Raw genomic sequence first — 13336 nt, forward strand, 5'->3', positions numbered from 1 at the left:
GCTCAATGTTTTCAGTATCAATATCGTAATTAAAAGAGCTCCCTCTAACAAAGGGCCTGTTATGGGTCAAGTGTTGTGAGAGATGCTTTACACGCAGAACCATCCATTGTTACCCACATTGCAAAGGTAAAGAAACTGGAGAAAAAGCTAATCTTACATCAGGACAAAACCAAACCAAAGCAACAGGAGAAACCTGCTGGGCCTCTGCATTTTTAATTAGACATGTTGGTCTGCTCCTGTCCTCGCGCCCTTCCCACCCCTCTTCTTGGCCCTCATCTGCCCGATCAGCTCTCTGCACTTCCAAGACTCATCCAGTTTTGAGACAGAAAGGGTTCAGACCTCCCCTCTGGTGGGACTTGGTGTCAGCCACCTCCATGCCGGCAGCGTGAGGCTCTGGGAATGGCCCTTCGTCTCTCGTCAGCTGGCCCCTTCCCACTAGAGCCAGGACGAGCAGGCCTCCTGCCAGCCGCCCCTCAGGCGCCTGGGGGCTTTCTGCTGCTTCTAGGCGCCCCGTGTTGCTTGCTCGGCTCACCTTAGGAGCCTGGCAGGAGAGGGGTGGGTGGTTGGTGCCATTTGAAGATAGACCTCCTAGCCCTCACACCCTGCCCACCTGACTCCAGAGGGCCGCCTGCCCAGGTAAGGTCCCCAGGCAGGGCTCCTGCCTAGTCCCATGGCCAGGTGGCGGCACGCGCCTCCCCGCAGAGAGGCGCGCACAGCAGGGCTTCTCTCTAGGCCTGGCTGCTGGACCTGGGGACGCTGCTTCAGTGATGCTGGTTTCAAGCTTCAAGTCAGAGAAGCGCTGAACCCTGAGGGCCAGAGAACCCTAGAACCGGAAGGGGCTGAGAGCCAGCCACGCACCCCGCGCCCCAGCAGGGGGTCAGCCGCCCCTCCGGGGTCCTTGCCACGACAGCGGCCACCTTTGCTGTGAGCGATGGTCTTGGTGCTCAGCTGTGGTTGCAAGGGTGAAGCAGTAATCCAACAGCCACCACTGACTGGGTCCTTAGACTTGCACCGCCCGTCTCTGGCGCACACGCGGCTCCATCCCCGTCTCTCGCGCACACGCGGCTCCATCCCCGTCTCAAACATACACGGCTCCATCCCCCGTCTCTCACGCGTACACGGCTCCATCCCCCGTCTCTCGCGCATACGCGGCTCCCTCCCCCGTCTCTCACGCGTACACGGCTCCCTCCCCCGTCTCTCACGCGTACACGGCTCCATACCCCATCTCTTAAACATACACGGCTCCATCCCCGTCTCTCGCGCATACGCGGCTCCATCCCCGTCTCTCGCGCATACGCGGCTCCCTCCCCCGTCTCTTAAACATACACGGCTCCCTCCCCTAAGATGTAGTTCTCAATCCCCACAATCTTTTCTGCTACCTCTTTTTGGCAGCATCTTATGATCTACAGAGATCATAGATTTGTGGCCAACTAAAACTCCGAAGTTTTTTTTTTCTTCTTTACCTATGCAATTATTTTTTTGCAATATGAATAGGTAAATTCTACCCCTATTGTTTTTGAGTCACTGTCACAACTCTTCAAGAGTGTTTTAGTTCTTAGACTTTATATTAGGATTCTGTGGTTTCAAGTTAAAACCAGTATAATCTAAGAAATGCCTTGGCTGGGGCAACAGCATTAAGCAGACTGAACTAGCTGGGTCTAAGATTCAGATAACCCATCAGCATCATTTCTCCAGTTATCAATTTTCTGCTGCTGTTGGAATTTTTTTTTTCCTGAGGGTGTCCTTATATGGAGGTAAATATGACCGCTAAGAGCTTCAGACTTAGCTTCCATCATTTTAGCAAATACTGCTGAAGCCCAGGAAAAAAGTCCCTATTTCCCAACACTTTCAGCAAATGTCATGGGTCCAGTTTGAGTTGTGAGACAATTCCCTGAGCCAGTCGCTACAGCCAGGAGAATGGAGAATGCTGACCAAAAGGAGAGGACAGGAACACCAGACAAGCAAGGCCACCCGTGTCTTCTACAGAACCTGTAATATCAGAACTGAGAGAGACAGCTGGCTCCTCACTTTCCAGAAGGATGAAATAACGGCCCAGAGAGAGGAGGTGGCCTGGAATGACAGAGAAATGCCCCATAGGCAGCCCCAAGTCCCAGGCCTCCTGGTTCCCAGGGTTTCCCTTTAGCCTGACATTCATCAAGTTAAATAACTTGGTCTGCTGAAGAGTTGACTGGCAGACATTTCTTCCGCACAGTGGTCACCGACGGCCACTCTGCTCTGGAAGTCCATTTGTCCGGTGCATCTCAGAAGCCCAAGCAGGCCCATGACCCCACCAGGCCTGGGTGTCTCCAATTTCTGGCCAAGGTGTCCTGAGGGACCATCACATACTCTGCTGGAGGCAGCCTGTCCCCACTTCCCTCTGCCCTGACTGGCCAAGGGCACCATTACCTCTTTCCCCCTCCCTGGCCCCTTCCTGCCCCGAGTGCCACTCAGGCCGATGCTCAGAGCGCGTCACTGGTGTCAGCCGCAGGGTCCTACAGCTGGCGGTCCTGAAGCCTGTGAGCTGTGTTCACCCGGCGCCCTCTGCTGGCAGACTTAGGGACCTGCAGCTGACTTAGCGCCTGTTGACAGGTCTCTACCGCATACACCTTGCCGGCCTTCCCCAGCTGGACGGCAGCCCCTGCCTCCATTTCTAGCTTAAAACACAAGAGGCTTTAGAAGAAGCACCACGTGTCCCCCACCCAGCCTCTTCCAGCTCTGGCCCGAGCAGGCCCTGGCCCTGCAAAAAGAGCCCTTGAGACGTTCAGGTGAGGCTCCGTCTTGGTGGCCCAGACGGTAAAGAGTCTGCAATGAAGGAGACCCCAGGTTTGATCCCTGGATCAGGAAAATCCCCTGGAGAAGGGAATGGCTACCTCCTCCAGTATTCTTGCCTGGAGAATTCCACGGACAGAGGAGCCTGGAGGGCTGCAGTCCATGGGGTCACAGAGTCGGACACAGCTGAGTGACTAACACTCAGGGGACTCAAGTATAACCTGGGATGGGCAACTTGCTGCCTTCCCCACATGCATTTTTGTTTTAAAGTGTGATACCCACAGGAGTCAAGAGTGGCCGCAAGCTCAATGATGGCTTGGTAGCACCAAGTTACCCTGCCATGCCAGAAGCTCACACCAGGACACAGAACACACACCACCCCTGCAGACCCCACCCCCACCCTTGTAGACCCCCTTACCCCTGAAGACCCTCCCTTGAAACCTCAGGGTCCGCCAGCCCTGAAGACCCCCTCCTGGCACGGCGGACACCCACTTTTGAGCCTCAGGACCCCCCTCCTGCCACCTTTCCAACTCTCCTCCCAGGGGCAACCTTTGTCCTGACTCTGACACTTGAGTTTCCCCAGCTTTGAACTCTTGTAAGTGGAATCCTGCAGCGTCACTCTTGGCATTTGACGTCTCTCATTTATTTCATCTAAATTCTGTCTTCTTTCGTAACTGTCACTGTGGGTGGTCTTTCAACATCTTTCATGAGAGTCAGGCAGACTGCAGGTACAGCAAGTGTGTTAGGAGCCCCTGGCATTTCTTCACCTTGCTGAGCCCCACCATAGCTGATGGAAACTTCTGCCAGTCAGCCTTGGAGTCCCAGGACTCCACGGACTCTAAGCTCTGAACTCCACTGTATTGACTGCACCTCCTATCCCTCCCACTGGGCCCGATTCCTGGGTCTGTCTCAGACAGAATCTGATTGGGATGTATTTCCTCTTACCTCCTGCAGCAAGGGAACATCTTCATCGTGGACTTTAAACTATTGGATGGCATCGATGCCAACAAAACAGACCCCTGCACTCTGCAGTTCCTGGCTGCGCCCATCTGCTTGCTGTACAAGAATCTGGCCAACAAGATTGTCCCCATTGCCATCCAGGTAGGCGGCCCGGCCTGGCTCTCATCCTGGGCGGCTCCATCCTCAGGAGCGAGGGCTCAGGGAGCATTTCCTGGGTGGATCCAACAGACCTCCAGGAGGGAAAGGCAGCAGTCCTGCCTGGAATCTCCTGCTTAAGGCTCTGCCAGGTGGACAGGACAGACAAGAACACAGGGCTTCCCGCCAGTCTGGGGAGGGCTGACCGTAGTGGGCAGAAAGGGCTCCAGTCCACAAGATACCCTTGAGCACTTGCTGGCTCTGGGGAGGACCTGCCCGGCCGCCCCAGCATTCTGACCAGCCCCGAATCAAAACACCAGTAGGACACAGAAAACCCTGAAGACAGTGTCAGAAAACCGCTAGGGATGATCAGTGAGTTTAGCAAAGTTGCAGGAGACAAAACCAATACAGAGAGATCACTTGCATCTCTGTATACTAACAATGAAAAATCAGAAAGAGCAATTAAGGAATCGATCCCATTCACCACTGCAACAAAAAGAATTAAATATCTAGGAACAAACTTATCGAAGGAGACAAAAGAACTGTACACAGAAAATTATAAGACACTGATGAAAGAAATCGAAGATGACATAAACAGGTGGAGAGACATTCTACATTCCTGGGTAGGAAGAGTCACTGTTGTGAAAATGACTATACTACCAGGTGCAATTACAGATTTAACTCGATCCCTATCAAATCACCAATGGCATTTGTCACAGAACTAGAACAAGAAATTTCACAGTTCATATGGAAACACAAAAGACCCCGAAGAGTCAAAGCAGTCTTGAGAAAGAAGAATGGAGCTGGAGCAATCAAGCTTCCTGACTTGAGGTTATACTACAAAGCTACAGTCATCAAGACAGTATGGTACTGGCACAAAAGCAGAAATATAGACCAATGGAACAAGATAGAAAGCCCAGAAATAAACCGATGCACTTATGGGCACCTTATTTTTGACAAAGAAGGCAAGACTATACTATGGGGCAAAGACAGCCTCTTCAATGAATGGTGCTGGGAAAACTGGACAGCAACATGTAAAATAATGGAATTAGAACATTTCCTAACACCACACAAAAAGATAAACTCAAAATGGATTAAAGACGTAAATGTAAGACCAGAAACTATAAACCTCTTAGAGGAAACCATAGGCAGAACACTCGATGACATAAATCAAAGCAAGAGCCTCTGTGACCCACCTCCTAGAGAAACGGAAATAAAAACAAAAGGAAGCAAGTGGGACCTGATCACACTTAAAAGCTTTTTCACAGCAAAGGAAACTGTAAGCAAGGTGAAAAGACAACCCTCAGAACAGGAGAAAATAATAGCAAATGAAACAACTGACAAAGGATTAATTTCCAAAATACACAAGCAGCTCATACGACTCAATACCAGAAAAACAAACAACCCAATCAAAAAGTGGGCAAAAGACCTAAACAGACATTACTTCAAAGAGGACATGAATATGGTTAACAAATACATGAAAAGATGCTCAACATCGCTCATTATTAGAGAAATGCAAATCAAAACTACAATGAGATATCACCTCACACTGGTCAGAATGGCCCTCATCAAAAAGTCTACAAACAATAAATGCTGGAGAGGGTGTAGAGAAAAGGGAACGCTCTGGCACTGTTGGTGGGGATGTAAATTGATACAGCCACTATGGAAGTCAGTATGGAGATTCTTTAAAAAGCTGGGAATAAAACCACCATCAGTTCAGTTCAGTTCAGTCGTTCAGTCGTGTCCTACTCTTTGCGACCCCATGAATCGCAGCACGCCAGGCCTCCCTGTCCATCACCAGCTCCCGGAGTTCACTCAGACTCACGTCCATCGAGTCAGTGATGCCATCCAGCCATCTCATCCTCTGTCGTCCCCTTCTCCTCCTGCCCCCAATCCCTCCCAGCATCAGAGTCTTTCCCAGTGAGTCAGCTCTTCACATGAGGTGGCCAAAGTACTGGAGTTTCATGACCCAGCAATCCCACTCCTAGATATATACCCAGAGGAAACCAAAGTTGAAAAAGACCCATGTATCCCGTTGTTCATTGCAGCACTGTTTAGAATCGCTAGAACATGGAAGCAGCCTAGATGTTCACCTACAAATGGATAGAGAAGCTGCGGTCCATGTACACAATGGGACATTACTCAGCCATAAAAAGGAAGGCATTTGAGTCAGTTCTGATGAGGTGGGTGAACCTAGAACCTATTATACAGAGTGAAGTGAGTCAGAAAGAGAAAGGTAAATACCGTATTCTAACACACATATACGAGATCTAGGGGAATGGTTCTGAAGAATTTATTTGCAGGGCAGCAATGGAGAAACGGACGTAGAGAATAGACTTACGTATGTGGGGAGAGGGGAGGAGAGGGTGAGGTGTATGGAGAGAGTGACATGGAAACTTACGTTACCATATGGAAAATAGATGGCCAATGGGAATTTGCTGTGTGGCTCAGGGAACTCAAACAGGGGCTCTGTATCAACCTAGAGGGCTGGGATGGGGAGGGAGATGGGAGGGAGCTTCCAAAGGGAGGGGATATATGTATACCTCTGGCCGATTCGTGCTGAGGTTTGACAGAAAACAGCTAAATCTATAAAGCAGTTACTTGTCAATTTAAAAAAACAAAACACCAGTAGGGCCTGAGCGGGTGGCGCTGCGAGCCGGCGAGGACCAGGGCGGTCAGGAGCCATGCCAGTCCTGGGATGCTCCCGGACTCTCGCCTCCACCGAGGACGGTGGGGGAGGAGAGGCGCGCAGCTCGGGGGAGGGACGGGCAGGGCCAGAGCTTCCTCTCTCCCCATTCCTGGCTGCCGGTGCTTTCTCAGGGTGCCACGGCTCCGCAGCGCTGTGGGAGGTGTTACCCAAGCAGCAGGAAGCCACCCCGAGGCCAGGACCAGGTGCGGGTCTGTGAAGGAGGGAGGCTCCACGGGGCCCCAAGGGCACGGCGACCAGCGCTCAGCAAACAGCACTTTGAGTCAGTCGTGAACCGGGCACTGGGTGCCTTGGGCATGATAGCAGCTGGTTTTGCCAGATGTTAACCGCATGCCAAGTTTATCCCAAGGGTTTGCCCGCACAGTCCACAATCCCTTACTCCCAATTCTGAAATCTAAAACTCTTAGATTCTCAAAAAATTTGTAGCGGATTCATTGGCAGCAAAGCTTGCGCTGAACCAATGTGCACGCATGCTCCATCGCTCAGTCATGTCTGAGCCTTTGCAGCTCTGCAGACTAGCCCACCAGGCTCCTCTGTCCATGGGATTTTCCAAGCAAGAACACTGGAGTGGGTTGCCGTTTCCTCCTCCAGGGGATCTTCCTGATAGAAGGGAATACTTAAGAGGCTTTCTCCCACTCAGTGTGAAAGGTGTATGTTTCATGCAGAAATATTAGCATGTTTGAGTATAAATATTGTGTTGCCGCAGACCCAGGGAGAGGAAGACAGTTCCCACATAATGATGTGTGCACGCTGCTAAAATCCTAAAAATTCTGGATTCTGAAACATTTGGCCATCAGGGTTTCAGACCAGAAAGCCCGCCTTTATTTACATAACTGTCACTACAAGCCTCTGAGTAGGCAGGCACTCCATCTACTGATCATTTTAAGCAGATAAGGGAACCGAGGCACCAGGGCACACAGTTAGCGGCAGAACCGAGATTGGGGCCAGGTCATCTGGCTCCAGAGTTCGTGTCCCCCACGCTGTCCCCCACTCCCCACCAGTCTAATCAATCAAGGGCAAGAAGGGGATTCAGAAGCACCCAGACAGAGTCTGGGGAGCAGCAGCATTTAAGGGGGGAGCCGAGGAAGGAAAAATCAGGAGACCAGAAAGCAGCTGCAAGAAGTGGGTGGGACTGGGAGAGGGGAGAGATGGGGAGCAGGTGGGAGGCCCCTGCGCACAGCTCCGCACACCACAGCACTCACCCCGTGCTGCGTGGGCACCCTTTCACTCGCTTCCCCTGGTAGCTGCCAGGCTGTAGACTCCGTGCCCTTGTTAGTGCCAGTGAAGCTGCAGTTCGTAAAGGCTAAGCTGTCCGGGGTCCCACAGCTAGTGAATGATGCAGCCAGGAGGAGAAACTGTTACAAACCTGGGGCCTCTGCCCTCCTCCGTGAGCCTCTCGTGATTCAGTCTCTGTTGAAGAAATCTGGATTCTCCCGGCATTTCCTGAAAGGCCAGGCTCTCCTACAGTTGCAGCCTGGAGCAAAATATTGCAACGCCTTCTCTTTCTGCAACGCATCAGCTCAACCAGGTGCCGGGAGAAGAGAATCCCATTTTCCTCCCTTCGGATGCAAAGTATGACTGGCTCCTGGCCAAGATCTGGGTGCGCTCTAGCGACTTCCACGTCCACCAGACCATCACCCACCTTCTGCGCACACATCTGGTGTCTGAGGTGTTTGGCATCGCCATGTACCGCCAGCTGCCTGCCGTGCACCCCATCTTCAAGGTACAGCAAGCTCCTGCCTCACCTGGAGGGAGGAGGGGCACCGACGTCCCGCAGAACTGTGGCTGGGAGAGGCTGGGGAGGAGGGGAGGCAGCCCCAGGGAGAGAGCAGCTCAGAGCCTGCTGGGCCTGAGGACATCGGGCGGGGGCCAGGGCCTGGGCCTGCCCTGCCTCTGGCTAGCCTTGGGGTCGGGAGCAGAGTGTGAAGAGACAAATGAGTTCAGTGTTGCTCTGTCTGGTCCCAGCGGGCAGCCCCACTGTCACTGCCCTTCTCTCTCCTGAGTCCTGCGGACACTGACTGGGGAGGGGCTGCAGGCTGAAATTACCTCCATTTCCCCGCCTGTAACACCAGATCAGATACACCTGCCCCCCAGGATCGCTGCCAGGGTTGAAATAGTGGACACATTTGGAGAATTTCAGAGTGCCCAGCGCAGTTACGCTCTGTGTAAGCGCTGACGATGGTCATTTTCGTCACGATCGTTCTTGCTGACCATCAGTGCGGCAGTCCCCAGGCTGCCACGCCAGCAGCTCGTGGCAGTGCAGGTCGGCACGCCAGCTTCCCTCCCTCCGTGACCCTTGGCATCGCTCCTCCACGGTGCACCGGGGTGGGGTGGGGCTGGGGGACCTGGGGACCCCGAGCAGGCGCAGACGGGGTCGGGAGCCCCTGCCCTGGCCACCTCTGAGGCCCGCCCCTGTCACTGCGCCAGCTCCTGGTGGCACACGTGCGGTTCACCATCGCCATCAACACCAAGGCCCGGGAGCAGCTCATCTGTGAGTACGGCCTCTTTGACAAGGTGAGGGCCTCCTCCCGCCCGCCCGGCCCCCACTTGACCTGAGGCCAGCCCCTAGGCACCACCGGGGTGGAGGCCTGGAAGGGTGGGAGGCTGAGTGCGCTCCGAGTGAAGCCCCCCATGTTCTCTGGCTGGCGCCCGCCCCTTCCATCCACCCTCTCTTCCTCCTCCCCACGGTATCCTTGTCACCTCCTCCCATCCCTTCCCTCCCCTCCGCCCCCCTCCCCACCCCCACCCCCCCCCCCGCCCCCGGCATGTGGGTGTAAACCCTGCCTGCCTGCCCCGCGGCCCAAACTAGGTTCCTGCATCTCCCCACCCACTCTGCCGCCCATCACTCCGAGCACAGCCTCCCACCCTTCCTCCCTTCCAGGCCATGGGTACGGCCCAGCCCACTCGTCCCTTCAGTGGGGCTTTGGGTCCCCACCCACCCATCACCCCCTCTCAGGCAGTACCCCTTGCTGTGACCCCTCTGGAGGCTTACTGAGCCTGGACCCTCCCACAGCCTTACCCCCAACCTTGCTCCTTTCCCACCTCCAGTTAGTAAGTCAGCCAGACCATCCCAAGGGTCACCGTTTGGGCGGAAAATGACAAAACTTATCTCAGGCCAGCTACAGCTGGAATGAGACTGTCATCTCACACACCTGGACACGTTCAGGCCCTTCAGCTCCTCGCTCCAAGTTCCTATTGGGAAACGCTGGCCCGTGGCCTCCACCTCAGCACCTGGTGCTAGGCCCGAAGTCCCCAGGCACCCCCTGCCCTCTAGGCTGCCTCATACATGGGCCCGGGACTCAGTGTCCCCAGGGTACAAGCCCATTGGCTGGCACTCTGCCTCTCTCTGAACTGTGTGGGCCTCACTCTCCGAGACGGGCTCTGCAGACAGGCTTCCCCCAGTGGGAGGGGTACATCACAGCAAGCTCCAAGCTTCCGACCCCACACATGACATCATCTCCCATGCAAACAGAAAGTACCGGGGAGCAGCTCTGTTGGTCCCGCTTGGGTCAAACGCCCACTGTGGACCAGTGTCTGGCCCCAGCCCCCAAGTTCTCCTTGGAAGATTCTGTGCCCTGAGCACTCAGCCACGTGTATGCCTGCCTGCAAGCAGGCGTGCTGGCATCTCTGCAGCTGGGATGATGACCAGCAGCCCTCACTAGGCACACAAGAGGACCTCAGCAGAGTGGTGTGTGTCCTGGGGTCCAGTGTATGCCCCTGCCTTATGCTCAAAGATCAGGTCTCTGAGAGCAATGCTCGGCCCTGGGCAGCCTGTGCTCAGAACGAGGGCAGGCCTGGTCCAGGGGCTGCTCTGGCCTGGATTCCGCTCTGCTTGCCGTCCTCACTGTACCACTCGGGTGGCGGGCTCACCCCTCCCTCCTGCATCTCAGCCCCTCATATTCGGGTCAGGACGAGGCTCCTCCCCATAACCTCCTCCTGGGGCTGCCCTGGGCATGCTCCGCGTTAAATGTCCCTCCCACTCCACCTCACTGGACGTGGGTTTGCTCTGGTGGGCCAGGACATCTCCCTGCCCTTCCAGTTTCTCAAGCTGAGCTTTGGCACTGGAAGAACTGGCCTTGCCTCACAGCACTTCCTCCCCTCCTGCTCAAGGCCAACGCCACCGGGGGCGGCGGGCATGTGCAGATGGTGCAGAGGGCCGTGCAGGACCTGACCTACACTTCCCTGTGCTTCCCTGAGGCCATCAAGGCCCGGGGCATGGACAACGCGGAAGACATCCCCTACTACTTCTACCGGGACGACGGGCTTCTGGTGTGGGAGGCCATCAAGACGTGAGCTCCAGGGCTGGGGGGTCAGCTCTGGCAGCAGGAGCTGAGGGGCTGCAGGAGGGGTGGGCGGGGCTCTGGCGGTCATGACGGGGTGCTGGACCGCTGACTCAGTGGGTGGAGGCCTGGCTCCATTGTTAGGGCAACGATGGGGAACAGGGCTGTGCCAGACTGGACGGGGGTGGGGGAGAGTGTGACCTGAGTCCAGACATCACAAAAGTGACGGGGTCACGGATAGGGCGAGGGGCCAGTTCTGCAGACCCTGGCTGGTCACCCGCGCTTGGTTGGGCCTCTCCTCCTGAGCCAGGTTCGTGGCCGAGGTGGTGGACATCTACTACGAGGGCGACCAGGCGGTGCAGGAGGACCCGGAGCTGCAGGACTTCGTGAAGGACGTCTATATGTACGGCATGCGGGGCAAGAAGGCCTCAGGTGGGGGCTGCTCTCCACCCCGCGGCCTCTCCTCTCTCCCCCCTGCACCACTGAAGGGCTCCAGGTGATGCTGGCCGTTGGCCTCCATCTTAGCGGCTGGTGCTGAGCCCACAGCTCCCAGGGGGCCCCTGCCCTTCAGTGTGTGCCATGGGGATATCTCAGGGGCTTTCCAGACCCAGCAGAGGAGGAAAAGCAACTGGAGCCCTGGGCCAAGCGGCCGTGCTCTTCCCGTGTGCCGTGCTCGTGCCCGGGCCCCCAGCACTGGTGTGTGGACACCCAGTGACCTGTGCGGATGGGAGCGGGTGTCTGCTGGCCGAGTGGCCCTCCCTGGGGTTGGGGCCTCAGCCAGCCCAGGGCTCTCCCTTAGGCTTCCCCAAGTCCCTCAAGACCAAGGAGAAGCTGTGTGAGTACCTGACCGTGGTGATCTTTACGGCCTCAGCCCAGCATGCGGCAGTGAACTTCGGCCAGGTGGGCAAGGACAGGGCAAGCCTTCTGGGCGGGAGATGGCCAGGCCAGCTCGGCTGCTTGAGGGCCCTGGGTGGGCCGCGCCACCTCCTCCACAGGAGCGGGGGTGGAGGGGCGGAGGGGCCAGGAGTCTGGTGTTCCCAAGGGCCAGTGGAGTTCGTGCTGGAGTTTGTGCTAAGCACTGGATGCCAGTGTGAGGGAGGGGGCTTCCCTGGCCCCACCGGAGTTGGAGGAGGGGGCTCGGGGAGGCGGCCCAGGCGGCAGAGGTGGGTGAGGGCTGCACTCGCGGGGGGCACCCAGCCGGGTCGGTGACCGTCCCGCAGTATGACTGGTGCTCCTGGATCCCCAACGCCCCCCCGACCATGCGGGCCCCGCCCCCGACGGCCAAGGGTGTGGTCACCATCGAGCAGATCGTGGACACGCTGCCCGACCGCGGCCGCTCCTGCTGGCATCTGGGTGCAGTGTGGGCACTGAGCCAGTTCCAGGATAATGAGGTGAGGCCAGCTCCAACCCCTTCCTCAGCCCCAGGGCTTTATGATCCAGGGCTCAGGCTGGACCTCTGCCGGCCAGGAGCCCTGACTTGCAAGGCCGGAGGGACCTGTGAGGTCCTCAGGCCAGAGCCTGGATGGAGCTCAGAGTGGGGCGGGGCAGGAGAGCAGGGGTCCCTGCTCCACCGTGCCGCTCCCCACAAGGGCACACCCTGCCCGCCCCCACTGTTGGCAAAGCTCTTCCATGTGGGTTTCTCCCTGGCACCCCACAGGTGAGGGCTGAGTTTCCTAGGTATCTTTTGAGACATACTCATACAACCTGTTGAACCTAATTCCAAAGGCCCCAAGACGGCTCTCAAACACCACCCCCTGGTGTTAGCTCAGTGCTGCTTAGAATGACTGGTCGGTTGGACTGGCTGAAGACCCACCAGCATTTGTTGGCAGTGTGTTGCTTTGGGACCTCTGTGTTGGTCTCTAACATCTTCACATATCAGCACATTTGTTTAATAGAACCAGTACTTGCATCGTAGAGGAATTTCTTGGTCAAAGAATGTTGAGACTGAATGGCCCTCCACAAACTGAATCCAACATCCTGTCAACAGCCAGTGCAGAACACTTCTCCCACCCTGCCCAGCCCTGGCTATGAGACTTCAATTTTAACATTCTCGGATTTCGTTTCTAAAAGATACACCTAGTTTCAATGTGAAGGCATTTGTGTGAACGTGCAAATGGGCACACCACCCCAGCAGAGCCTGGCTGTGGCCGACCTGGGCTGCAGAGGCCAGACTGGCCCTGTGCCCCCGTGGCCCCGACACCAGGCGGGAGTGCACCTGGGGACTGGGCCACGTGCCCACCACAGCCGGGACCACCCCAGCCTCCACATCTGCCTGAGCCGCTACCGGGCCTATAGCCACCCTGCAGCGGGGCACTGATCTCTGAGGCCCCGGCCCAAGCGCATACTCGGGTGCTCTCAGCAGGGGGCAGGGGGTGGAGATGCGGGGAGCAGTGATGAGCCCAGGCCTTGACTCCCGAAGGCTGGGCTCTAGGGGCGGGATGCGCCCTGTCGGTCTACGTCACCTCATCACAGGTTAACCTGTCTC

General features: G+C 56.3%; 1 protein-coding gene across 4 annotated transcripts in view; it reads left to right on the top strand.

The window, feature by feature from the left end:
* ALOX5 (arachidonate 5-lipoxygenase) overlaps positions 1-13336 on the top strand; it is a 47340-nt gene that overhangs the window by 32965 nt on the left and 1039 nt on the right. The window contains exons 7-13 of one of the 4 annotated variants that reach the window (XM_068982017.1): positions 3724-3870; positions 8091-8294; positions 8999-9085; positions 10682-10860; positions 11162-11283; positions 11651-11751; positions 12072-12242. In XM_068982017.1, coding sequence (XP_068838118.1) covers positions 3724-3870; positions 8091-8294; positions 8999-9085; positions 10682-10860; positions 11162-11283; positions 11651-11751; positions 12072-12242 — 1011 coding nt within the window. The remainder of the gene's footprint in view (positions 1-3723; positions 3871-8090; positions 8295-8998; positions 9086-10681; positions 10861-11161; positions 11284-11650; positions 11752-12071; positions 12243-13336) is intronic. The other 3 variants (XM_068982018.1, XM_068982019.1, XM_068982020.1) reach the window with 3 other exon arrangements.

This window comes from Capricornis sumatraensis, chromosome 10 (assembly GCF_032405125.1).
Source record: "Capricornis sumatraensis isolate serow.1 chromosome 10, serow.2, whole genome shotgun sequence".
In the NCBI taxonomy this organism is placed as follows: domain Eukaryota; kingdom Metazoa; phylum Chordata; class Mammalia; order Artiodactyla; family Bovidae; genus Capricornis; species Capricornis sumatraensis.